This window comes from Bombina bombina, chromosome 8 (assembly GCF_027579735.1).
Source record: "Bombina bombina isolate aBomBom1 chromosome 8, aBomBom1.pri, whole genome shotgun sequence".
In the NCBI taxonomy this organism is placed as follows: domain Eukaryota; kingdom Metazoa; phylum Chordata; class Amphibia; order Anura; family Bombinatoridae; genus Bombina; species Bombina bombina.
Genome location: NC_069506.1, coordinates 340,964,655 through 340,992,288, shown reverse-complemented (window position 1 = coordinate 340,992,288; position 27,634 = coordinate 340,964,655). Strand labels below are relative to the sequence as shown.

Here is a 27,634-nt window from a genome sequence, read left to right as displayed (position 1 = left end):
CCCACCCCCTGATCCCTCCCTGACCGCTCTCAAACAGCTCTCTTCCATCCCTCACCCCCAAAAGGTCCCCCCCATCTTAAGTACTGGCAGAAAGTCTGCGAGTATAATTTTTTTTTTTACTGCAGGGTAATATCCCCCCTTACCTCCCAACCTCCCTGATCTCCTAAAACAGCTCTCTAAACCTCCCCCCTCTACCTATTTGTGGCCATCTTAGGTACTGGCAGGTGTCTGCAAGTACCCAGTTTGCTGAAAAATAGCCATTTAAATATATATATATATAATATCCATGTTTCTGTAGTGTAGCCGCCCCCCTCAATACCCAAACCCCCTCCCCCTCTCAGATCCCTTTTTCTCAAATCATCCCACATATGATCCCCCTCATTGCTCCTCCTCCCTCCTTCCCCCTCAATGATGCAACGTTAATTTCTTTTCTTCCCCTATAGCGTGGCCGAGTGGTCCCTCCTCCAGCGATGGGTTGCCCACCCGCCTCCCTCCTTACACTCCTACCCACCAACGATCGGTCCCACCGCTGTCCAATGCAGAGAGGGCCACAGAGTGACCCTCTCTGCTTCGGTAACTCTGCAACTCTATTTCTAGTAGTGCAATCTCGCAATTTTGAGCGAGATCGCGGCAGAGAGAAGCCCAGGACTGCAGCGTCTGGTCGTTAAGGGGTTAAATTAATTTATTTTAAAGTTTATATTTTAAAGTTTATATTTAATATTTCAAGAGCACACGTTAAAGGTAGCAATTCTTCATGTGTGCTAACCCGATCGCGTTAGTCCCAAAATTGCGAACCCCGTGTGTTATGTATATATTTTACATTCCTATGTTCTTTACATAGAAAATGATGTACTTTTTATTATTATTTATATATATATATATATATATATATATATATATATATATATATATATATATATATATATATTCTATATATATATATGATACTGTTAATGCAAAATACATATCTACAGTCGTATGCAAAATTTTAGGCACCCCTGACAATTTCCATGATTTTCAGTTATAAATAATTGGGTGTTTAGATTAGCAATTTCATTGTGATCTATCAAATAACTGAAGGACACAGTAATTTTTCAATAGTGAAATGAGGTTTATTGGATTAACAGAAAATGTGCACTATGCATCAAAACGAAATTAGACAGGTTCATAAATTTGGGCACCCCAACAGAAATATTGCATCAATTTTTAGTAGAGCCTCTTTTAGCAGAAATTACAGCCTCTAGATGCTTCCTATAGCCTGTAATGAGTGTCTGGATTCTGGATGAAGGTATTTTGGACCACTCCTCCTCGCAAAACATCTCTAATTCAGTTAGGTTTGATGGTTGCCGAGCATGGACAGCCCGCTTCAAATCACCCCACAGATTTTCAAAGATATTCAGGTCTGGGGACTGGGATGGCCATTCCAGAACATTGTATTTGTTTCTCTGCATAATTGCCAGAGTAGATTTTGAGCAGTGTTTTGGGTCGTTGTCTTGTTGACATATCCAGCCCTGGCTTAACTTAAACTTTGTGACTGATTCCTAAACATTATTCTCAAGTATCTGCTGATATTAAGTGGAATCCATGCGACCCTCAACTTTAACAAGATTCCCAGTACCAGCGCTGGCCACACAGCCCTAGAGCATGATGGAACATCCTTCAAATTTTAGTGTGGGTAGCAAGTGTTTGTCTTGGAACACTGTGTTCTTTTGCCGCCAAGCATAACGCCCCTTGTTATGACCAAATAATGAAATCTTTGTTTCATCAGTCCACAGCACCTTCTTCCAAAATGAAGCTGGCTTGTCCAAATGTGCGCTTGTGGCGTGTGTGCAGAAAATGCTTCTTCCGCATCACTCTCCCAAACAGCTTTTCCTTGTGCAAAGTGCACTGAATTGTTGAACGATGCACAGTGACACCATCTGCAGCAAGATGATGTTGTACGTCTTTGGAGGTGGTCTGTGAGATATTTTTGACCATTCTCACCATCCTTTGCCTTTGCCTCTTCAATATTTTTCTTGGCCTGCCACTTCTAGCCTTAACAAGAACTGTGCCTGTAGTCCTCCGTTTCCTCACTATGTTCCTCACAGTGGACACTGACAGCTTAAATCGATTTTTGTAGCCTTCCCCTAAACCATAATGTTGAACAATCTTTGTTTTCAGGTCATTAGAGAATTGTTTTGAGGCCCCCATGTTGTCACTCTTCAGAGGAAATTTAAAGAGAACAACAACTTGCAATTGGCCACCTTAAATACCTTTTCTCATGATTAGATGCACCTGTCTATGAAGTTCAAGGCTTAATGGGCTCACCAACCCAATTGTGTGTTCCAATTAATCAGTGCTAGGTAGTTACAGGTATTCAAACCAACAAAATGACAAGGGTGCCCAAATTTATGCACCTGTCTAATTTTGTTTTGATGCATACTGCACATTTTCTGTTAATCCAATAAACCTCCTTTCACTACTGAAATATTACTGTGTCCAGTTATTTAATAGATCAAAATGAAATAGCTGATTCAAACACCCAATTATTTATAAATGAAAATCATGGAAATTGTCAGGGGTGCCTACACTTTTGCATACGACTGTATAACTATATATGTATAGTAATAGCTATACAGGTATAGGTATATATATATACAGACATTCCAACTTTCCCTGAAGTTCAGGGAGTCTCCCTAATTGTAATAGTGGCTCCCTGATGTCAGCAAATGGAATGCAATCTCCCTAAAACTCCAAGTACCATGATCCAATGTGGCCCAAATCTGGAAAAGTGTTTGTTTAAGGAATGCCTTTAGTTGCTGGGACGTTATAGAACCCTCAAAGCATGCATCAGTAACAAAAAAGCCCCCACTGATTTTAATAAAATAAAACACAAATACTGCCTTATTTACTGCACGTAATTAAACTTTGTATTTAATATTTAAGCATTCAGCAAGCGTACGATCACTGGAAAAATAGGTTTGTTGTATGTGGTTGTGCAATAAAGCTACTTTTTTTAATGTGACTTTAGTCGGAAGCTACTTTAATGATAAGTCTGTATCTTATTTAGGGTTTTAAGGTGTCCAATATATAAATGGGAGAGGGGGGTGGTGGCGCAGTAGTGGGAGAAGCCACCTCCCTGAAATGAGTTTTTCAGGTTGGGATGTCTACTATCATACTTCCACTTTTTTCTATATATGTGACTGCATCTTTCTCTTTGTCACTGTCTGTCTTTCAAATAACTTGAATATTATCCATTATTCATTCGGCACCTGGGAGGGAAATGTACTTTAATGGGGTACAAAGTATACCTTATATCTTATTTCTAGTGAAAGTAGCCATTTTAGTTTTGTTGATAAAGCTTTTTAAAGAGGTTGAATGCTCAAATCTATACATGTGATAACTTTGCTGCATTTGTGCATAGTAAGCACATACAGTACCTCTGAAATCCTATCCTGCAAACATGTTTGTAGGACACTGAACACTAGTACAATCCATTTGACTTTGTAAGAACATATTTTGTTGCAGCTCAGTGGATTATTATTTTTTGTTTACTAAAATGAATGTCAGAAAGTTTGGCAAATATTCAACATTTTTTAAAATTAATAATTTTGGTAAACAGTCACAGCCAGCATATCCAACACTGTCATAATTGCCTAGTTAAAAGGTAAACTATTAAAATAAAATAAAACTGAATAGAAAGAGAGCTGAGGTAGTCAGTTCACAAGCTAAAGCATATTGTATATAGAGTTTCTGTTAATATAAAATGTTATTTTTCTTTCTAAATCTAGAGACCTTGCAATCAACAATGCACAGAGAGTGGAACTGATAGAATGAAGCCAGCGTTCATTAGTAGCACCAAGCCAAGCCAAGATGAGCTTCTAGAAGAAAAGATTCTTGATAAAATGTCTCATATTATTCCTAGAGTTAGTTTCAATCACATTGACAACACAACCAGTGCAGAGAAGAGCAAGGCCAAAATCATAAACCTAAAAGACAAGTTCTGTGTTGGGGACAATTTAACCATTCAAGTTGACATGTTTGATTATTTGGGTAACAGAAAGACCTATGGAGGAGACTTTATACGAGCAAGAATCTCTAACCCAAAACTTGGAGCAGGTGCTTCTGGAATCATTGACGATTATAACAATGGAACCTACCATGTTCATTTTACTTTATTTTGGGAAGGAAGAGTCTATATCTCATTGTTACTGTATCATCCGAGTGAGGGTGTTTCAGCACTATGGAAAGTAAGAAATGAGAAGTTTGGCCTCATAAACTTTGTAGGAACCTTTGCACATAAGGAAAAACAGGCTAAGACAGAATGCGGTTTTCAACTTAACACAACTGAAGATAAATGTGAATACAAAGATGAGCGAAACACTGAATCATTTTACTGTGTTCGGCCACAAAATATGCATTGTGACTCATTAACGTACCTGCAGTCGTTGAATACAGATCATTCATTCCTTACCAAGTTAGAAAAGGAGCTGTTTAACAGGTAAACACTTGTTTCAAAGTAATGTTCATAGAAAGTCATAAGCATTGCCAACAATTCAGAATTATTATCCATATAAACCATGAATTCCGAAGATGGCTGCTACAAGCCGTATTTGGCAAATTTCAGAGAGGAATTTCTTTTTGTGAAAGTACAGAACACTAAGATCTGGATTTGAACAGATCTTGTAAGTTGCACTTTCACAAAAAATACATCCGGCTCCAAAAATTTGCAAATGCAGTTTGCAGCCATTATCTTCGGCATTTGTTTCCTCCTGAATGTCATCAATGCACATGTCTAGATTTTACACTCCTATATTCAGGTTATTTTAGCATGAGATTAGGCTTAGGTTAAAAATATTTTAATTTTTAATTCCAATGTTACATGATACACTGAGTTAAGGAAGAAGTTAAATTTAATGAAAAAAGTTTGGACTTTTAAAATAATTTGTCATCTACAGCTAGTCTGTTCTACTTTACTGTCTGGTGATAAAGCTGATGCAGACAGGAAGTGAATGAAATGGTGTCTTCAGTATCTGGTGTCAGAACAGACTACTTCATCATTAAATACTTTTAATTCTACTTTTATGATTTTAATATTTTAATTATATATCATTGCATCAATTTACTAAAGTAAAGTTTGAAAAGTTGATAATGCCCATAACAATTAATTTACTTATAAATTATGCAAAATATAGCAAACCTGTATAACAAGAGCCAATGACATGAATGTGGTAATACAAGGAAGTTTAATAGACCCCTCCCCCCACACCTACCCAACACACATTTTTACCTCTACCTCTCCTATTAGCATTAGTGTAAATTGTTTCACTTCACTGCCCCGGCTGCCTTCTCTTCTCTTTGTGTTGATTCATTATATATATTACTGTGTGTATATGAGTGGAAAAATGGCAAATAGATGGCGCCGGTCTGTACAGTGATGTTTCTCTATATGGCGAAGAGAAAAAGGGCTTGAGGTGTGTGTAGGATCCAATTAATATAAGTGCAGTATACTCATTCCATAAGTAGTCGGAGTTCAGCTGTGATGTAATGTGTCTCCAGAGTGATGTAGTTCCCCAGAATAGTTTCAGAATCTCTCAAGAACCTGTTAATAGGTCTGCAAGCAAATGAAGACTCAAAATGACCAAAGGTGTCCAGTAAATCAAGAAAAAACTAAATAGTAACTTACTCCATAAATAGGAGAATATGGCTTGTCTCAGCAAAGAAGAATATCAACAGTCTTCCAACTTTGATAAAAATATATTTATTTAAGCTCAACGCATTTCAACTTTTAGCAAGTCTTTCTCAAGAGCAATATAAAATCAATAAAAGCAAGTAGCTGTGTAACTTACTCCATAAATAGGAGAATCTGGCTTGTCTCAGCAAAGAAGAATACACAGCTACTTGCTTTTATTGATTTTATATTGCTCTTGAGAAAGACTTGCTAAAAGTTGAAACGCGTTGAGCTTAAATAAATATCTTTTTATCAAAGTTGGAAGACTGTTGATATTCTTCTTTGCTGAGACAAGCCGGATTCTCCTATTTATGGAGTAAGTTACTATTTTGTTTTTTCTTGATTTACTGGACACCTTTGGTCATTTTGAGTCTTCATTTGCTTGCAGACCTATTAACAGGTTCTTGAGAGTTTCTGAAACTATTCTGGGGAACTACATCACTCTGGAGACACATTACATCGCAGCTGAACTCCCACTGCTTATGGAGTGAGTATACTGCACTTATATTAATTGGATCCTACACACACCTCAAGCCCTTTTTCTCTTCGCCATATAGAGAAACATCACTGTACAGACCAGCGCCATCTATTTGCCATTTTTTACTTGTATAAAACAGTCACAGAGGAGAGACTGTAAGAAGGCTGCAGTCTTATCTAAAAGGAGAGTATTAGTTCTTGTTGTTACATTTAAGTGTTATTTTCCATCTAGCACTGTATATTGTATCTTTTTGTATCTGTGTGTATATGAGGTTTTATAGCACCTATTAATCTGAATTATTTGTTTTAATATCTAAAATTCTATCATTTTTTCAGCAAATGAATGAAGAAAATGATAATACATTGGAATAAAATGAGATTATACCTATTTACAAGAATTGTTTTTTTTATTTAATAAATTACTTTGAGTTACATTTTAAGATACACTTGTAATTTATATCACAATATTTTATTAGTAGGACTTAAAGGGAGAGTTCCTTTAATTTGTTCCCAATTATCTATTTTACCTGCTGGGGTGTATTAAATTGTTTACAGGTATTTCCATTACCCTTATATTGGCATTTGATATAATTTATTTAGCCTGTGGTATCCCCACCCATCCTGAAAGTTTTTGGCCTTGAGGCCAAGCTGTGATGACACAGCCAGTAGAAGAAATTATACTCCCAGTGGGTTATAGAAAAGATAAGTAATATCAACATTTTGCATATCATATGTTTTTGTTCCTATATATAAAAACTACGGGGTCTGTTGTCCATTGTGTTTGCACAATATTCTCAATACTTGAAGATAAGATAAAGAATATAAGATAAAATAAAATAGTACTCATTCAGTATGCAAACATATTTTATAGATTATTTAGCTGTAAATATTCTGGCATTATTGGCACTTATATTTTAGAGTATATCAGAACATTATTACCAATTAACTATTCCAGATCATCCATAACAGAAAGTTGTAATCAACAATAAGTCTTTATGAAAATGTCCTTTCTTTTGCATGAAGGCTCAAAAAAAGATTATTTAGTTTATAAGCATTTAAAGAAAAGGACCTTTAAACATAAAAGTAGGCCCATAAAATAATGTAATATCAGGCCCCTAGAGTCATTTATGTATCTTGAATTTGTCCGTGTGTAGGGCAATAAAATAGACTCAAGTTTTACCATAAAGCAGTGCGTTTGACTTGCTATAAAAAAGGAGACCAGACTTTTTAACGTTTTTATCAATTGCCCTGCCTGCAAAATGACAATTGTAACTATTTTAAACTATTTCCTTCATATGTAACTTTCTTTTTGTAGTAAATTTATGCACAATCTGTATTTTTATCCATTTATCCTGACCCAATTTTTAAAATGACTGTACCTTTGTTTAATTATATATTTTTTTTTCTAGAGATAAAATTGCACATGAAATTAAAGGAGATTTTGAAAACATTGAGACAACCCCCTGCACCGGTAAAGCTTTGCACTATAATATCATATCTACACATACTGCTTAAATAAGATGAGGAGGATATCTTTTATGAACTTTGAATTAATCTCAATTAACCTACATTTAATGATTAACTACTCATTTTGAAACAGATGGGAATATTTTGCTTAACTCGTTTAAATTGCTGTTTGCTAGATATTTTGCTAAACCTCCACTGTATCCTTAAAGAATACTCATATTATCACATTTTCTTCGTTCTCATGCTATCTTTATTTAAAAAGCATGAATGTAAAGCTTAGGAGCCAGCACATTTTAGGTTCAGCACCCTAGATAGCTCTTGCTTATTGGTGGCTACATTTAGCCACCAATAATCAAGTGTAACCCAGGTTCTCAACCAAAAATGGTCCGGCTCTTAAGCTTTACATTCCTGCTTTTTAAATAAAGATAGCATGAGAACGAAGAAAAATTGATCATATGAGTAAATTAGAAAGTTGCTTAAAATTGCTGCTCTATCTGAATCATTAAAGGGCCACTAAACCCAAAATCTTTTTTTCATGATTCAGCTAGAGAATACAAATGTAAACAACATTACAATTTGCTTCTATTATTTATTCTACTTCATTTTTTAGATATCCTTAGTTAAAGTAAAAGCAATGCACATGGGTGAGCCAATCACACGAGGCTTCTATGTGCAGCAACCAATCAGCAGCTACTGAGCATATCTAGATATGTTTTTCAGCAAAGAATATCAAGAGAATAAAACAAATTAGATTATGTTTAAAATTGCATTCTCTTTCTAAATCATGAAAGAAAAAATGTGGGTTTAATGTCCCTTTAAAGAAAAAAATGTGGGTTTAGTGTCCCTTTAAGGATACAGTGGAGGTTTAGCAAAATATCTACCCTCTTGTCTTAATCAAAATATACAGCTATATTATATAAATATGTTTCTGCGCACCCTACACAATTATTTTACTGGCCATATTGTGTGACTAAGATCCCAATTTTTTTTTCTTTTGTGATTCAGAAAGAGCATGCAATTTTAAGCAACTTTATAATTTACTCTTATTATCATTTTTTCTTTGTTCTCTTGCTATATTTATTTGAAAAAGAAGGCCTCTAAGCTTTTTTTTTTTTGGTTCAGACTCATGGACAGCACTTTTATATTGGTGGATTAATTTATCCACCAATCAGCAAGAACAACCTAGGTTGTTCACAAAAAATGGGCCGGCATCTAAACTTGCATTTCAAATAAAGATACCAAGAGAATGAAGAAAATTTGATAATAGGAGTAAATTAGAAAGTTGCTTAAAATCGCATGTTCTATCTGAATCACAAAATTTGAGTTCAGTGTCCCTTTTTTTTTTAAATTGTAATTTTTATTAGATTTTTATAAAAAGAGAGTAAGAGATACAACAACTGTATGAGCCAATCGTACATCAAATGTAAGTAAATCAGAACAAAAAGAGTAAGCAATACAGTCATGACGTTAATACCAAATTAAAAGGGATAACGGTATTCCAATGGGACGTAAAGTAACATTGAGAGGGTGATGGAGAAAGTGAGGGATGGGGGAAAAGAGGGAGGAGTATGCTAGGAGGATTTTAGGGGGAGGGAGAGGCTCATGGGAGAAGCCAGTTCAGATTTACAGAGATATGGCCAGGGGTTCTGCCAGAGTGATTGGGGGTGTACTTTAACCTAGGTGTCAAAGCTAGGGAGCCAGAGAGTGTCAAACCTGCTTTTCCAATCGGACCAGATTAGTTCGAAGAAATCAGACCTACCAGAGGCATAATAAATGCTCTTCTCCATAGAGTATATGTAGGCCATAGTAGATACAAGATCTCGCTATGTTCAGTTTAACTGCTGACAGGAGGTAGACACTAAGGGAACCATAATGTTTGGGGAGTTTACATGTGCCTAGGTGGAATAAAGCCGTCTCGGGTGTTCTAGGTAGGTTGATACCTAAGCTGGTTAGTGTAGAAAAGCATTTATGCCAGATGGGTTTGAGTCTGGGGCAGCTCCACCAAATGTGGATCATGTCACCTATATGTGAGCAGTCTCTCCAACAGATGGGGGAGGCCCCAGGAAAAAATTTTGCGAGTCGAGCTGGGACATAATACCAATACGTGAGTACCTTTATGTAGGTTTCAAGGATGGTAATGCAATGGAGGGTTTTCTTTGTCAATAAGAGCGTGTGTTGCCACTCTGTGAGGGGTTTCGTGAAGTCTAACCTCCGTTCCCATTTTAAAATATGTTGGGCTTTATCAGCTGGGGCAGCACCTTCCATAAGGGTGTAGTGTAAGGATAGTGGTTTGCCCAGCCTGAGCCTCTGTTGCCATCTAGCTTCCCAAATGGTAAGTTGCCGAGGCAAAGAGGGTTTGAAACCCCATCTTGACAGGAGGTTAATGACCCTTGAGTATTCAAACTTCATATACGGTGGGGTGGATGGGAAGACATCAAGTTAGTTAAAGGAGGAGAAGGCTACTTGAGGAGAGGTAGACCAAAGGTCCGCCACTCTTGTGACACCCAGCCTAGCCCAAGCAATCGGGTGTGAATCAGGTAGGCCTGACAAGAGGCCGGCAATGGAAGTAATTGGAGACGGGTGGGGAGCTACCTTAGGGTTATGTCGTAGGCGGTCCCAGGCAGACAGGCATTCCCGAATAATCGGGTTTGTGGCGCCTAGGTTCCTTCTACAGTGGGGTGGCGTCCATATTAGGTCCCTCAGAGCAAGATTGTGTGGTAGGGAGGCTTGTTCGATTGTTCTCCATTTGCAATCTGACCCCTTAACTCCCCATTGGGAGATGTGGGTGAGCATAGCGGCATCCGCATACCTAAAAATAGAGGGGGAAGCCACACCACCATGCATTCCAGGGTATTGTAGAATGTTATGGGCAACTCTAGGAGGATTGCCCTGCCAAATGTATTTAGTACAAGCACTCTGGAACTGTATAAGAAGGGTTCTGGGCACCCTGATTGGGAGACAGCGAAGGGCATATGTAAATTTAGGAAGGTAGCTCATTTTTAGGGACGCTATGCGGCCTAACCAGGAGACACATTTGAAGTTCCACTTCGAAGACAGGGACCGGAGCTTGGCTAATAGGGGGTTGAAGTTATCATCGATAATTTGGGGGAGAGAGTTGGACAGTTTAACTCCGAGGTGAGAGATAAACTTATGACTAGGGATAAACTTGTATTTTTCGCATAGGCTTCTGGAAACCTCTTCAGGAAACCCAGATGTAAATAATTCCGATTTTGAGTGGTTTAACTTATAGTACGACATGGCACTAAACGTCTCGAGGAGGGAGAGGAGTCTCGGGATCTCTCTCAGGGGTCTGGAAAGGAAGAGAGTAGTATCGTCAGCGAATAAGGCCACTATATGGACCGTACCATGCAGGGTAATTCCCGACATCTCCTTATCCGCCCTAATTGCCGCAGCCAAAGGTTCCATGGCTAGCGCAAACAGGATTGGGGAGAGGGGGCAACCCTGTCGGGTGCCATTGGAGATAGAGAAGGGGGTGGGGTCGAACCTCAGTCCTCTTACTGAGGCTACTGGGGAGGAATATAAGGCCTTAACTGCGAGTATGATTTGCGTGGGGAACTGGAAGTTCTCTAAGACCCGCCAGAGGTACTCCCATCTGACGCAGTCAAAGGCCTTCTCAGCATTGAGAGAAAGCACCGCAAGTGGCCTATCTAGTCTCTTGGCTTCTAGGAGGATGTCAAGGAGCCTCCTGGTGTTGTCGGGGCCCTCTCTCCCTGGAATAAAACCAACTTGGTCCGGGTCAATAAGTGCTGGGAGCAATTTTGCTAACCGGTTAGCTAGAATTTTGGCGTAAATCTTAACGTCAGGTTGGTAATTAGCGCATAGGGTTTGTTGGGTTTAGGGATAGTAATGATAGAGGCCTCTAAAAATTCTCTGTCAAATTTCCCTGTGGACATAGCCTTATTAAAGAATCTGGTGAGCATAGGGACGAGTTCTTCCAGGTATGTCTTGTAAAAAATAGCCGTAAAGCCGTCTGGTCCAGGGGCTTTAAGGGACTTCAGCTTTTTAATGACCAGCTTGACCTCTTGGCCAGTGATCGGGTTGTCAATACACTCTATATGAGTTTTGTCAAGGGTAGGGAGTTTTAAGGATTGGAGGAATGAACTTATGTTTTCCGAGGGGGCTTTCCCGGGTGTTGTCGCGTCGCCTATATTATAGAGTTCAGAGCAAAACTTATTGGACTGTTGGCCAATTTGGGAGGGGAGTCTAAAAGATTTTGTGCCCTGTTTGATTTCATGGATGCGGGAGGCACCGTGCGTTGCCTAATTTTGTTGGTGAGTAAAGAGTCTGCTTTATTGCCTTTGGAATACAGGAGGTGTTTTAAACGGAGGAAATTAGATTGCGTCCTATGGAATTCTAGCTGGCAGATGTGCCGCCTAATATCTTCCACCTCAGATTTGTGTGCTACGGGATCTGAGATCCGTCGTTGGGTTTCAAGATCCCCCAGTCTACAATGTGCCTGGGATAGGGAGAGGCCTGCCTGCTTCCTGAGGTGAGCCTGCTTGCGGATGAAGAGGCCTCGAAGGGTAGCCTTAAACGCTCCCCATATTGTGTTCTCACTAACATCAGGGGTATCATTAGTCTGGTGGGTGAAGCGGATCTCCTTCCTGATCTCCTCCCTAAATGGGACATTTGAAAGGAGATGGTGCGGCAGCCTCCAAGGGGCTCTGGCCCTAGTAGTGTGGCTGGAGTCTATATCTAGGGTGACAAGGTCATGATCCGACCACGGGCAGGAATGTATGCTCGCGGAGCGGATCAAATCCAGATTCATGGGGTGGCAGAAAAAATAGTCCAGCCTAGAGTATGTAGCGTGTGGGTGGGAGAAGTGGGTAAAGTCCTTGTCTAGAGGATGTAGGGACCTCCAAATATCAAAGTAAGTAAACTGGCACATAAGTTCCCTGAATCTGCGACTGGTTGGGTCGTGGCTGGAGGAAAGTCTCTTAGAAGGGCAGAAATGTATGCTCGTGGAGCGGATCAAATCCAGATCCATAGGGTGGCAGAAAAAATAGTCCAGCCTAGAGTATGTAGCGTGTGGGTGGGAGAAGTGGGTAAAGTCCTTGTCTAGAGGATGTAGGGACCTCCAAATATCAAAGTAAGTAAACTGGCACATAAGTTCCCTGAATCTGCGACTGGTTGGGTCGTGGCTGGAGGAAAGTCTCTTAGAAGGGCTAGTTTTCCTATCTATCTTCCCATCCCACACCATATTTAGGTCACCTGCAAGGATTACCTTGCCCTGTTTAACTTTATCAACATGCAGGAGAACTTTCCTGAGGTACCTAGGCTGGAGCAAGTTCGGGAGATAGACTGAAACCAGAGTATATGTGACGTGGTCTAGATTGCAAATAAGAATGAGGTATCTGGCCTGAGGGTCTCTAAATATGAAGAGGGGTTCATAAGCCACTCTTTTGTGTATAAGGATGGCTGCTCCTCTGGCTTTTTTGGTGAAGGAAGACGCCTTGAAAACTGGGTATTCCCTAGATGTGTGGAGGGGAGGGGAGTCCGCTAACAGGTGCGTCTCTTGGAGAAAAGCTACATCTGCCCTATGATGGCGCAAGGAGCGGGACAGGAGGAATCTCTTGCCCACAGTATTAATGCCTCTAACATTATGGGTAAGGAACCTGAGGGAGGCCATTTAGAAATCTTTTACGAGGATGGAGGGATAGGGATCAAAGATTGGGTAGGGGGGATGGGGGATGAAGGGAAGCAAGTGGAAGTAGTCCACCTATGTGGGGCCCTGGGATGAGCACCAAAAATTGGGGGGGAGTTAACCTTGTCTGAGAGGTAGAGGGACTAGTGCAAGTAGCCCCGCTCTTCTGCAAAAAAGAAACAAAGTAACCAAGTAAACATATAAATACTCGAACTCTAACTAGAGCTAGTTACAATAACATTAAACAGGTAAATGAATATCAGTATGTGAAAATGACATTTATAGTTAAGTGTAGTTCAACACCCTCAAGTGGGCAAGTCTTGAGGCCTCGGAATGTGGTCAGGGGGGTTAGTTTTTGGTCGTTTCGGCCTCTGTTCTTTAATGGACCACTCCGGAGCTGTGACCCGCAATCTGGAGCGGGCCTCTTGCTGGTTGTCAGGGGCGGTTTGGAGGCCCCAGTTGGCTAATAGAGTGCCCCCCATAGAGGGTGAGGAGACTATGTGGGTTTGGTTGTCCCTGGTCACAATCAATTTAGTGGGGAATCCCCACCTATATTTGATCCCTGCTTTTCTCAGTTGAGTGGTAATTGGGGCATAGAGTTTTCACTGTAGTAGTGTATGTGAGGAGAGGTCGGGTAAGAGTTGGATATCCTTGAAATTATCAGGTAGAGTGGGTTTGCTGTATGCCGCTTGCATCAACCAGTCTTTAAAGGTAAAGTGGTGGAAGCAGACCACCACATCTCTCGGCTTGTCTGATGATACTGAACGTGGCCTGAGAGCCCTGTGGGCCCTTTCCATAGCATGCATGTTGCCCTCCAACGGGCCCAAGAATGCAGTGAACAAAGAGATGAGGTACTCCTGTAAGCTACCCGTGGTAACCGTCTCTGAGATGCCTCTGAACCTGATATTGTTCCTCCTAGCCCTATCCTCCATATCTGCTAGCTTTAGCTCAAGTTGGGAGATTTGTTCGGCAAGATTTTCCGCATAGGCTAGCAGGTTCGAGTGATCAGTAGCCAGATCGTCTTGTTGTCGTTCAAGTGAGTCTACTCTATCACCAATTTCCAAAATTTCTTTTTTAAGTTCAGCTGAACATCTCTGAATCTCAGTGGTGATAGATTTGGTCTGAGCTGCTAGGAGTTTCTGCAGGGTACTTTCGGTAATGTAATGATTGAGGTAGGCGACAGACTGAGAGCTCAATTGGGAACCCTCATCTTGCGACTCAGGATCGCTAACGTCCTTGTTCACTGGGGTAGACACCTTGCGTGGCTGAGAAAAATTTTCAAGAACGGTCTTTTTTGAGGCCGCTTGGGACTTGGTATTTTTTCTAGCAGAGTGCGACATGTTTGGTAATGTAGGAGGACCAAAGAATGGTTCGTTAAGTTACAATGGAGGCCCACCCTGACCACTTATACACAGATGAGTTGTTAAACCACTGGAATAATTACATAGACAGAAAAAGGTATCTAGGTTATCACATAAGTTAAACTTCAACACTTAGAGCATTGACGGAAAGTGTTACACTGTAGGAGCGGGGCCAGCACAGCCCTCGGCATGAATTGCACCTGGTACATGATATTAAACCCTTACATTAATGATAGAGAAGGTCCAACAAGTGGACCGTGTGATCGTGATTGTGACGGCTTCCAAGAGCCCCCACGCGCCTCAGGGAGGGGGGATACGACCAGGAGGAAGGGGAAAAGGAGAGTGAAAGTGACCAACCCAGACAAGCTGGGCAGGGGGACCAAAGCAGCCAGTCCCGTTCGGCGAGACTTGTAGGTATACCTCAGCAGACCCAGTGTAGGGAAGACAGGAAATAGCATACACCAATATTTAGAGCAATACTAGATATTATAGGCCCTGCAAGTGGTTAAGGCAAAATGGTGGGACACCAAAATTAAACAAGGGAGAGTCTTAGGCGATTACACCTAAGATATATACTAATCTATTTAATGACTATAACCTCTACTGCAGGGGGACACATGGAAAAAATAAAGATGGTTAGGTAAGCAGCAAAGCGGAACAACACTCCACTTTGGGTTGGAGGCCCAAAGACACATATGCTGACGCAGCAGCTAGAATTTGTGAATTAAATGGTCAAGCTGAAACAATACAAAGTCCATGTAGGGTGACAGGAGTAGTGAGTTTGGTAGTGGGTGTGTGCCTGAGTCAGAAGCACAGGGCTCAAAAGTGTCCACGGGGGGCTGTTAGGCTGTGGAATGTGAAGTGGGTTTAAACATTTGAGGGGGGTGATGCAAATGCTGACAATTCCACCCACCAAATAAGTTGGGTTCCCTGCCAGAGAAGAGATTGTAGGCTTTACACACTGCTGTGTCAGGTCAGGTTCAGTGGCAGGTAACACTAATCTATTTGCATAGATATTTTGAGAGGGAGCAAAGTCCACAGTTAGTGGCAGAGATATATCCACTGAGAGGGAGCAACACCTCAGGGTTTAGTTGCAGCTGTATATTATGTGAGTACAGGTAGCAGTCCAGGCTCAAATGATAGTTGCTGACACAAATATTTTCCTGTGGGGGAATATATAGAAATAAGGGCTGTTTTCTTAGATGGTAAAACAAGTAGCCCCTTACCACTCACTCTAAAGGATATTGTTCACAGATCTGCTGGTGAAATTAGAACAGGTAGGGTGTAAATGTCCTGAAGGGGCCTGCCCTGAGTGCTGTGTTAGTTAATGCAGATAGTCCTCCTGATATTCCCTCGTACAGTGCCTGGTGAATCTAGTAGCCCAGCCCTAGGCACTATACTCTGAGGGCAATGTGAGGCACAACTCCTTGTTAATGAGGTTAGAGCGGTAGGAAGGATGCGTATCAGTTTGTCGCCTGTGTGTGCAGGCTACTACAGGGGCCCAATGTTATAAGGAGCGTGATTTAAGGGGCCTTTGTAGGAGGACCCGCTCTGTGGTTAGTCTCTCTTGGCCCAGATGTGGAGAGGAGTTGGCGGCCAAGATGGCGGGTGTTCACGCCTTTTCCGTGAGTTGCGCAGCCAGAAGGCCAAGCCGTCTCATGCACAGGTTCGTGGCTCTATATGCACCGGCTTGTCTCCCAACACAGTCCCCAGCCTGGGAAACCCGCTGCCTCAGGACGTCGGATCATTGAGGCTCCCAGATGCACCAAGGCAGGGTGTCCGGTCCAGCTCAGTCCTCTCGTACCCAGCAGTCGCGGTAAGTTGAACGCTCCTGAGCGGATCCCCGACCCTCCGGAGCGATGTTAGTAGGCAAGACCTAGGAGCAGGCAGGATTTGCAGGTGGTTGTGTCAAGCACTCCGGAGCGGAGCCCCGGCCCTCCGGATTAAAGGCACAGTCGTAACCACAGGTTGTAGGGGTGTTTGAGGTCTTTGTAGGTCGGCCAATCCTCTGGGTCAGCAGCAACAGGCCACACATTAAGCCCTAAAAGGACTTGGATAGTTGTAGGGAGACCCGGAGTGGAGCCCCAACCCTCCGGGTAAAAGCCGATAGCAGTTCTTTCTCACTCAGCAGTATGCCCCGCTCACAGCAGTGTAGGCCGTTGAAACTAATCTATCTCGTCTTGTGAGGGGTTTGATGAAATAGGTCAAACTGCAGCTAGATATTATCCACTTATGATAGATAACACCTCAGATAGCCTTTACTTATAAGGATTTAGGCTTTAAGAGATCTTTTTTAGCACTTTTTATCAGGAGCTCAGTGTATGCACGTCTAGTCTGTGCTATGGCTAGCCCCCCCCCCCCCCCCCAGTGTCCATTTAAGAAGATGAGAGAGGTCTGTATTTTTCATCATAGGTATACCTCAACTATGAGAGACAAAATGTGGAAACAAATCCATACAATCACATTGTCTGATTTGGAAAGAATTTATTTGTAAATTATGGAGGAAAAAAAGTATTTGGTCAATATCAAAAGTTCATCTCAATACTTTGTTATATATCCTTTGTTGACAATGACAGAGGTCAAACGTTTTCTGTAAGTCTTCACAAGGTTGTCACACACTGTCGCTGGTATGTTGGCCCATTCCTGCATGCAGATCTCCTCTAGAGCAGTGATGTTTTGGGGCTGTAGCTGGGCAACACTGACTTTCAACTCCCTCCAAAGGTTTTCTATGGGGTTGAGACCTGGAGACTGGCTAGGCCACTCTAGGACCTTGAAATGCTTCTTACAAAGCCACTCCTTCATTGCCCGGATGGTGTGTTTGGGATCATTGTCATGCTGAAAGACCCAGCCACATTTCATCTTCAATATCCTTGCTGATGGAAGGAGGTTTGTACTCAAAATCTCACGATACATGGCCCCATTCATTCTTTCATGTACACGGATCAGTCGTCCTGTTCCCTTTGCAGAGAAAAAGCCCCAAACCATGATGTTGCCACCCCCATGCTTTACAGTACGTATGGTGTTCTTTGGTTGCAACTAAGCATTCTCTGTAATGCAAGTGATCAGACTTTCAGACTTGTGAAACTCAGCTGCAGAACTGACAGTTAAATGTGATGAATGTTTCACCCTCTTGATATGATATCACTATAGCTGTCAGTGATATCAAGATAGTATGAGAGTGATTTACTATGAAGTGGTATTTCTGAATACGTTGAACAAACTTGCTGTACAAAGATCCCAGGAGGGGAAGTAGTCAGCTAATATAGAGTTAAATCTTAAGTCTCAGAAGTGTTACTGAAGGATTTAGCCGTCTGGGTTTTCACACTGAGTGTTAGGTGTAACGGAAGTTCCCAATTTGAGGAGAGTCTAGAGATCCAAGAATTACAACAGTTCCTAATAGAGGATTCTTGCATTAGGTAGCAGATCCTTAGCCTGGCACTCGGGCTGCAGCTAGCAGCGTTCTGGAGTCTAGCGCGGAAGGCTGGGGAGGAGTCACACGCTGACGCGCTGGATGATTGACAGCACTGGAAGAAGGCGAGCCCCCGGTCTTCAGCAGCGGGGGGGAATTGCGGCTCCGATTCAAAGTTTAAGCAGCAGGTAAGTAGACCCTGGTGGTACTATTTGATGTCTCTCGAGGAATGGCTAAGGCTTTGATGAGGTAGGAGTACAGCCTTGATATGAATCCTCTCACGGAAAAGCGGCAAGTGCCGCAAGTGGTAAAAGTTAGGAGAAAAGCTGATAATAATAAACAAGTCCTTCCAGAAGTAGCGAACTGCATAGATTTGTAATCCAAAGATCAGTTTAGGAGTATATCTTAGAAGGATATAATGGGCTCAGCATGAGCAGGAGTTGTTCTGACAAACAACAAAATACTAAGCACCTGTCGTTGGGCGAACAGGTGATTTAAAGACTCAGTAGGCAGGGCTAAGAGAATTGCAGGTAGCTGCTTAAAGGAACATACGTGTTGTGAAGAATCCTCACATTCTCTCTCCTCCAAACACGACGAGTTGTGTTTCTACCAAACAGTTTTACTTTGGTTTCAACTGACCATATAACATTCTCCCAATCTGCTTCTGGATCATCCAAATGCTCTCAAGCATACTTCAGATGGGCCCGGACATGTACTGGCTTAAGCAGGGGGACACGTCTGGCACTGCAGGATCTGAGTCCCTGGCGGCGTAGTGTGTTACTGATGGTAGCCTTTGTTACATTGGTCCAAGCTCTCTGCAGGTCATTCACTAGGTCCCCCGTGTAGTTCTGGGATGTTTGCTCACCGTTCTTGTGATCACTTTGACCCCACGGGGTGAGATCTTGCGTGGAGCCCCAGATCAAGGGAGATTATCAGTGGTCTTGTATGTCTTCCATTTTCTCTTTTTTTTTTTTTTTATAAAGATTTTTATTGAGGTTATTGGAAATGTTTCATATAATAATCATCCAATCACAATAATAATAATACAATAAGATACACACTATATACCCACAAATATAGATAAGATATAGAAAAATAATATCTCTGGGCATAGATTCTGAGCATCACACAAAGCAGATGAGTACAACAACTATGAAATATGCTATTTTATTTAGCGTGCACCTTACTAATATCATTGAGAAAAAAACAAAATTTACACTAAGCTTTTAGGAAAAAGTGATATTGTATAACAAGCTCAGCAAGAATGTCATGGATGGATGATGGAACCTCATTTTTTATGTTATATATTTAGAGAATGTAACCTCCACCTTGCCAAAGAAAACAATCATAGAGTTATATAGTCTAGTAAAGTTGGGGCAAGAGTGGATTAGATTTGATTGGTCACTTGTGGACCAAATTAGTGAGGGAGGGGGAAAGGGAGTTCAGCGGGCAAGAGCCGCTCTAGTTGAAGTGGGGAGGGTAGTGGGGGACGGAGCATTATAGGACACTCGAATGATGGGGTCAAGAGAATGAGTAAGAGCATGTTATATGGTTGTATAGATAAACTGCAATGAAGCATTCTACTATTTCTAAGACTAGTGAGGAGGGACATAACTAATTTAAAGAATAATGGTTAACAAAATAAAGTGTAACAGTAATAGCTGATGTATTTAAAGGGTTCTAACTATGACGGCTGGCTAACACCCTTTAGATACTACGCATGCTACTTCAGATGATATATATTGACTAAAATATTTCACTTTCAGCTCCAACCAATACCAAATACCAAATAACCTAACTTAGATTATAATACTCATGGGTCTCCACTGCTAACTTATGTGTGTATGATACGTGCTAGGCATGAAAACTAGGACAGAATCATCTGCAATACTGAAGTGGGTCTGGAATATGAATAATGTATACTTATCACTCTGCTGGGTAAATATTGGGGCTGAGAACCTGAGAGCTAAGGAGGGATCATCTATTTAGTTCTAGGAGTGCAGAGCTTAATACCTTGAGCCGGGGGTAAATTAGGAGGACAAAGTCGCTCAGAAATTGAGACAAGGGAGGGGGGTGGGCGAATCTGGAAGGGACAGAGATGTAGTAATGTCGTGTTCATGTAATTCCTCATAGAGTAAGAGTAGCTCCATATGGGGAAGCAGTGATTTAATAGAGTCCCCATATAAAATACCTGTCTGATACCCAGAAGAGAGACCAGATAATTACAAATGACCACTTCCTATCAAATGCATCCATTTAACAAGTCTACAGTATAAGTGGGTTACCCGTGTCATTAGTATGTACTGTCAGGCATATAATTATAGAATGCCGTGTTAGCAGTTGTATGTATGAGGAGCGTATCTCTGGTATCTGGGCCTATATAAAGTGGTAAAAGCAATATATGAAGTAATGTGACATCAGAGCATGTACATATTCACAATGACAAGATTAAAACAAAGTGTATATGATATGTCTCTCCCCAGCAGTATCTTAAGATGAACAGTGTATGTTCCAACAGTTCGAGCTAGGCTCCGAGTGTATGCCCCTGCTAGCCAATCCCTGCCTTATAGAACTCAATTCTCAATGGGATGGTAAATTCTGCTAGCTTCAGAGTTGGTAAATCTACCTCATATGATCGCCAAGGGTTGACTGAGCTTGAGATGTGTGTAACAAATAGATATATACATATAATAGCAAGTAGAATAAACCCCAGTAGGCACCCCCATATTGTGAAAGTGACCTTCATAAACTACTTCAGCTGTCACCTCAAATACAATGTTAGGGGTTCATATACCACTGGAAGGGAAGGGAATATAAAAGTTACATAGAGAACTGTAATAGCAAGGTTGGGAAGACATTCATAACTACATACAAGCTTCTAGATCCTGTAATAACCATAAACCTAAAAAGTTTTGAAAAGGAACAAAAATTCAACTGTCATCCCAGTTATAACATGAGAATACCCCCAACCGCTGAGATGAAAGGGAACATAAGAATTAACAGTTAGAGCATAACCTTTTAGTTGTATAATGTAGGTAGTCAATATTTAACCTATGCCGGACTTATGCAACTCTAAAATAAGGAAAGGGAAAACGTTCACATATCCGGTAAACTGCCTGGTTATCCGCTGTGCAGGGTGGGAGCTTAGCAGTCTCTCATCATCTCTAGGTATAGCAAAGAGCTCCGGTGACCATTTCTTTGGGCTGCTGCCATTAAAGGGACACTGAACTCAAATTTTTTCTTTTGTAATTCAGAAAGAGCATGCAATTTTAAGTAACTTTCTAATTTATGATTCTTGACAATGAGATCGTGTAGCGCTCTGATCTCGGCCCGTACTCCCCAGAATCTGATGTGGCATCCTGTTCAGATGAGTGCTATTCTCAATAGCTACAGCACTACCAGCGGTATCTTGAGAGAGATTGTCATTTGTAATACTCTGCGTGTCCCACTCTGAAGCAGCGCGTGTATCAGAGGCACAGCACATGTCCGATTGTACGAAAGAATCCTCCTCCGGTTCATACAGTTCCATAAGTAGGGTAGAAAAAAGAAGATCAAAATGTTGCCTGAGATCTCGATAGTGCTGATCTAGGGAGAGCAGTGTACTACGTTCCCAGTGCTCTATGGCATAGATTGTAGTGGGGCTGTGACTTATGGTGGTCTCTGATTCGAACAATGGTGTTGCAATCTCCAAGGGGCTCTATGTGGATAGTCTTGTCAGCGACATAATCGCAGCCCATAGGGAGCCACTAGTATGCTCAAGTTAGGTCTCACTCCTATCTCCACGTGGACGGCAATATGGCCGTTCCTTAGTCAGACTGTGCATAGGTTGCAGTTGATGGGAGAATGCTCCTATTTGTCGCTGCAGGTACTCTCTCAGTTACTGAACCTCTCAATACTGACCCACAAAGTATTAGCTATAACTTTCCAAGATCTAGGGCGATCCTGAGCGATCTTATTATGAAGTAAGGATATTATAGTAACAGAGCTCTCTCAGCTTGCGACCGCTCAGGTGCCTGGCTTGCTCCGCCCCCTCCATTTTCTAATTATTGCTCCCACAGTTGATTTCTTCACACCAAGCTGCTTGCCTATTGCAGATTCAGTCTTCCCAGCCTGGTGCAGGTCTACAATTTTGTTTCTGGTGTCCTTCGACAGCTCTTTGGTCTTCACCATAGTGGAGTTTGGAGTGTGACTGGTAATGAGAGGAGCCACTTAAAGAAGAAGATACAGGTCTGTGTGACAATGTGATTGTCTGCATTTGTTTCCACATTTTGTCTCTCATAGTTGAGGTATACCTATGATGAAAATTACAGACCTCTCTCATCTTCTTAAGTGGTGGTTGACTAAATAATTTTTTGCCCCACTGTATATATATATATATTTTTTTAAATATTTTTTATTTCAATACTATTTTGCTTTAAAATGTAACTAAATATTTACTGTAAAACTATATTGAAGAATGGTCCCAGGTGTAATTTTTGTTTTGTTTTGTTTTTTTAATAATTTTTTGATTGAGGTTTAAGCAGACAATAAAAAAGAACAGTCAGTCAGATTATGAGTTTTGAGCGCTATAGGGAAATTAATGACTGCAGCTTTTTCGGCAGTTTTTCACTCACTATAGTGCTGGTATTATAAATTTACAAAAAGCAGGCGTTTGCGGGCAATATGAGGGCGTTGAGCTCCATAACGCACCTGTAGCGGAGGGCAATATTAAAATACTCCCAATAACTGGACGAAACACAGTTTGGGAGTCAATAACTCACGACCCAGCCAGTTTTCAGGTTTAAAACAGAATGACATTTATTAAAAGGCTATGCCTAGTATTTATGCAGATCTGACCCCAGCTGGGGGGGGTTGAAAGAATCTTGTACATTAGATAGAGAGCAAACGCCCTTTGACACGCCACAATAGAATTACCTTACTTAGCAGATAACAACTTAAACACAAGACACTTGGCTTTTCTTATCACTAGGCGTCTGCTCTCTGGAGGTGATTAAACAATGGGAATGTTTATCACTTAAACGTAATTATAGCCCACAATAGCTGAGACCAGCAAACCTGTCTTTTAGAAAACAGCTTCTCAAAGCTGCACACGGTCAATTCTTTTAGTTCTGACCGAAGGGTCTGTCACATAGCTCCCCCCTTGTGGAACACTCCGGCAGACCCGGCTTGACCCTTTGGCGGGTCAACTTGGGGATGACCGGACTAGGAGGTGGTAGGCATGTCAGTTTGCCGGGATAATCCATCTGTATTCCCGTTATGAGAGAGAATTCCTGTCCATACAAACAAGGGTTCAACTTCCTCAGTGCCCAGACTAGGGCTAAACAGTCCTTCAAAATCCCATCAGCTTCTTTACGAGTTTTCTGTACCTGCTCTTTATAGGTATCCACAATCCCTTCATACTGACATAGGGTGCCCTTGAGTTGCTGCACCTCACTATGAGCCAGCATCAGCTTCTCCTCAAGTGTCGCTAAGTTTGTCTTTAATGTTTCATGTTCCACTCTCAAGCTGGTGTTTTCTGCAGTCTGTCGGTGCAGCTTGTCTAGCAGAGATTCCTGTTCTAAACGTGCTTTCTCCTCTGCACTCCTCTTCTTTCCCGCTAGCACTGTTACATGATTATTTAACGTGACCATTTCATCCTCTACTTGGCTCTTCTCCTTCATCAGCGCATTGTAACGGAATTTCCACGTATCGATAGCGGATAGAGATTTACTGAGCTCAGCATCCTGGGGCTTAGCAGCAGGTGGGTCAGTCTCTGCTGCACGGATCTGGGCACGGGTAGTCACAGGGTTAACATCAGCGGGACCCATGGGAGCATAGGCAGAAACAAGGGGGGCCAAGTCATTTCCAAGGAGAACATCAGCAGGTAAGTCCTTCTTGACCCCCACATTCACAGGTCTAGCGCCCACTCCCCAATCCAAATGTACCCTGGCAACAGGTAGGCGGAACACAGTGCCTCCTGCTACCCTCACAGCCACAGTGTCTCCAGTGTGCTGTTTCTCAGACACCAAGTTCTTTTGAAGCAAGGTCATGGTAGCACCAGTATCCCGTAGACCACTGACCTCCTGCCCATTCACTTTAACCAGTTGCCGGTTATTCCGGTGGGCAGCTTGCATGGGGTCTGCTTCATGTAGGCTGCCCCAGCATTCTTGCGCCTCCACGTAGCGGGCCGCAGGCTGAGGATTCCGTGGGATTCCGCCGGCAGGTCTTCTCCAGGACTGTGCTTGGTTCGCTGCATTTAGGGGACACTCTGGTCTTTTGTGCCCTTCTTTTGTGCCCTAGTTGCTTACATCCAAAGCACCGAATAGGTTGTGAGTAGCCCCGCGAATTGAACCGGGCTCTCTGAGGGTAGTTCGTGGCCGGAGGCCGTGTGGTATAGCGGTGCACCGGGGGTTGGTTACTGGCAGCTGCTGGGGTGACTGGGGGTCTATACTCCACTCTAGCAGGGGGCTTAGTGGTAGCAGTGTCCAGTTTGCGGGCATCCGTATACTCATCTGCCAGGCGAGCAGCTTCATGCAGGGTGGAGGGTTTTCGATCTCTCACCCATTCTTGGGCTTCTGGGGACAAGCCGTTAAAGAATTGCTCCAACCGCATCAGTTGTCGCAATTCTTCCATGGTGGTAGCTTGGCTGGCCTGTATCCACCCCTGAGATGCTTGATCCAGCTTGTGGGCCCACTCTGCATGGGAATCCCTTTCTGGCTTGTGCAGGCCTCTAAACTTGCGCCGGTATGCCTCTGGGTTAATGGCATATCTTTCCAAGATTGCTCTCTTCACTTTAGCGTAATCCTTGCTGTCCTCCCTGGGTACAGCGCGATACGCTTCCGCTGCCCTACCGGCTAGCTTGCCTGCTAGCACCGGCACCCATACGGACTGCTCCAAATCATGTAACTCGCACAGTCTCTCAAAATCCTGTAAATACCCATCGATCTCATCCTTCTCCTCACAAAACATTTTAAAGGCATGGTATGGGATTTTGGGTCTTACTGGGTTGCTGAGTGCTTCCAAAATGGATTCTGCTTGGGAGGATGCATTCCGCGGACTGTGTGCCATCACGTACTCCTGCACATCTGCCATTACCATGGATAGCATGTCCCGTGGTACAGGTTGGGGTAAAAATTCCAGCCTGGTACTCATTTCCCTCTGGTATAGGGTCTCCTCCATGGCTGCTGGAGGCGTAGCGCTGCGAGCTTTGTCTCCCTCCATCTTAGTCAGTATTGTAGTAATCCCCCTCTTCCTGAGTTTACTGGCTTGTGTAGTTGCTCTTCTGGGCGATAAGGTTCATTCTGTCGCTTGCCACCAATTGTAGCGGAGGGCAATATTAAAATACTCCCAATAACCGGACAAAACACAGTTTGGGAGTCAATAACTCACGACCCAGCCAGTTTTCAGGTTTAAAACAGAATGACATTTATTAAAAGGCTATGCCTAGTATTTATGCAGATCTGACCCCAGCTGGGGGGGTTAAAAGAATCATGTACATTAGATAGAGAGCAAACGCCCTTTGACACGCCACAATAGAATTACCTTACTTAGCAGATAACAACTTAAACACAAGACACTTGGCTTTTCTTATCACTAGGCGTCTGCTCTCTGGAGGTGATTAAACAATGGGAATGTTTATCACTTAAACGTAATTATAGCCCACAATAGCTGAGGCCAGCAAACCTGTCTTTTAGAAAACAGCTTCTCAAAGCTGCACACGGTCAATTCTTTTAGTTCTGACCGAAGGGTCTGTCACAGCATCCAAATGCCAGCGTTGCTTTGAGCTGCTTTGACATGCTTGTGCACGATTTCCTCATAGAATTCAATGAGGAGAGCCGGCAAAAAAAAAAACCTAACACCTGCAATAACGGAGCGTAAAGCTCCGTAACGCAGCCCCATTAAAGTCTATGGGGGGAAAAAAATGTACATTTATACCTTACACGCTAACATAAACCCTGAGTCTAAACACCCCTAATCTGCTGCCCCCAACACCGCTGATACTTACATTACAGTTATTAACCCCTAATCTGCTGCCCCCAACATCGCCGCCACCTACATTACGGTTATTAACCCCTAATCTGCTGCCCCAACATTGCCGCAACCTACATTACTGTTATTAACCCCTAATCTGCTGTCCCTAAAATCGCCACAACCTACATTACTGTTATTAACCCCTAATCTGCTGCCCCCAAAATCTCAGCCACCTAACTACACTTATTAACCCCTAATCTTCTGCCCCTAAACCTAACCCTAAATCTAACCCTAATCCTAACATAACCCTAACCATAACACCCACTAACTTTAACCTAATTAAAATAATAATAAAAAAAAAAATTACAATTAATACCTAAATTATTCCTATTAAAAACTAAATAAATACTTATGTTTTATTTTTATTTCAAAGGTAAGTTTGTATTTATTTTAACTAGGTTGATTAGTTAGTAAATAGTTATTAACTATTTAATAACTACCTAGTCAAAATAAATACAAATTTACCTGTGAAATAAAACCTAACCTGTCTTACAGTTAAAGGGACACTGTACCCAAAAAATTTCTTTCGTGATTCAGATTGAGCATGAAATTTTAAGCAACTTTCTAATTTACTCCTATCATCAAATTTTCTTCATTTTCTTAGTATCTTTATTTGAAATGCAAGAATGTAAGTTTAGATGCCGGCCCATTTTTGGTGAACAACCTGGGTTTGCCTTGCTGATTGGTGGATAAATTCATCCACCAATAAGAAAGTGCTGTCCAGAGTACTGAAACCAAAAAAAAAGCTTAGATGCCTTATTTTTTAAATAATGATAGCAAGAGAACGAAGAAAATTGATTATAGGAGTAAATTAGAAAGTTTCTTAAAATTGCATGCTCTTTCTAAATTACAAAAGAAAAAATTTGGGTACAGTGTCCCTTTAAACCTAACATTAGACTAAAATTAAATAAATTACATTAATGAAATACAATTAACTAAATCACAAAAAAACACTAAGTTACACAAAATAAAAAAGAAATTATCAAATATTTAAACTAATTACACATAATCTAATAGTCCTATCAAAATAAAAAGCCCCCTCAAAATAATAAAACCCCTAGCCTAAACTAACTGCCAATTGCCCCAAAGAAATCAGCTCTTTTACCTGGCAAATAAAAATACAAACAACCCCCCAAGTGTTTAATAAGTGTATGTAGGTGGCGACGACATTGGGGGCAGCCGATTAGGGTTAATAATATTTAACTAGTGTTTGCAATGCGGTACTGCAGCGGTTTAGGGGTTAATATGTTTATTATAGTGGCAACGATGTCCGGAGCGGCAGATTAGGTGTTAATAATTTTATTTTAGTGTTTGCAATGCGGGAGGGCCTCGGTTTAGGGATTAATAGGTAGTTTATTGGTGTTAGTGTACTTTGTAACACTTTAGTTATGAGTTTTATGCTACAGCTTTGTAACGTAAAACTCATAACTACTGACTTTCAGGTGAAAGTACAGATCTTGTAGTTATAGGCTGTTCCGCTCACTTTTTGGCCGGACAGGCAAACTCGTAATACTGGCGCTATGGAAGTCCCATTG

General features: G+C 41.7%; 1 protein-coding gene across 1 annotated transcript in view; it reads left to right on the top strand.

Moving 5' to 3' along the window:
- The first annotated feature begins 3,812 nt into the window (after positions 1-3,812).
- The window catches only part of LOC128639048 (NXPE family member 1-like), a 35,051-nt gene continuing 11,229 nt past the window's right edge, over positions 3,813-27,634 (top strand). The window contains exons 1-3 of the mRNA XM_053691189.1: positions 3,813-4,480; positions 7,597-7,658; positions 12,091-12,097. Of these exons, the coding sequence (XP_053547164.1) occupies positions 3,813-4,480; positions 7,597-7,658; positions 12,091-12,097 (737 nt within the window). The remainder of the gene's footprint in view (positions 4,481-7,596; positions 7,659-12,090; positions 12,098-27,634) is intronic.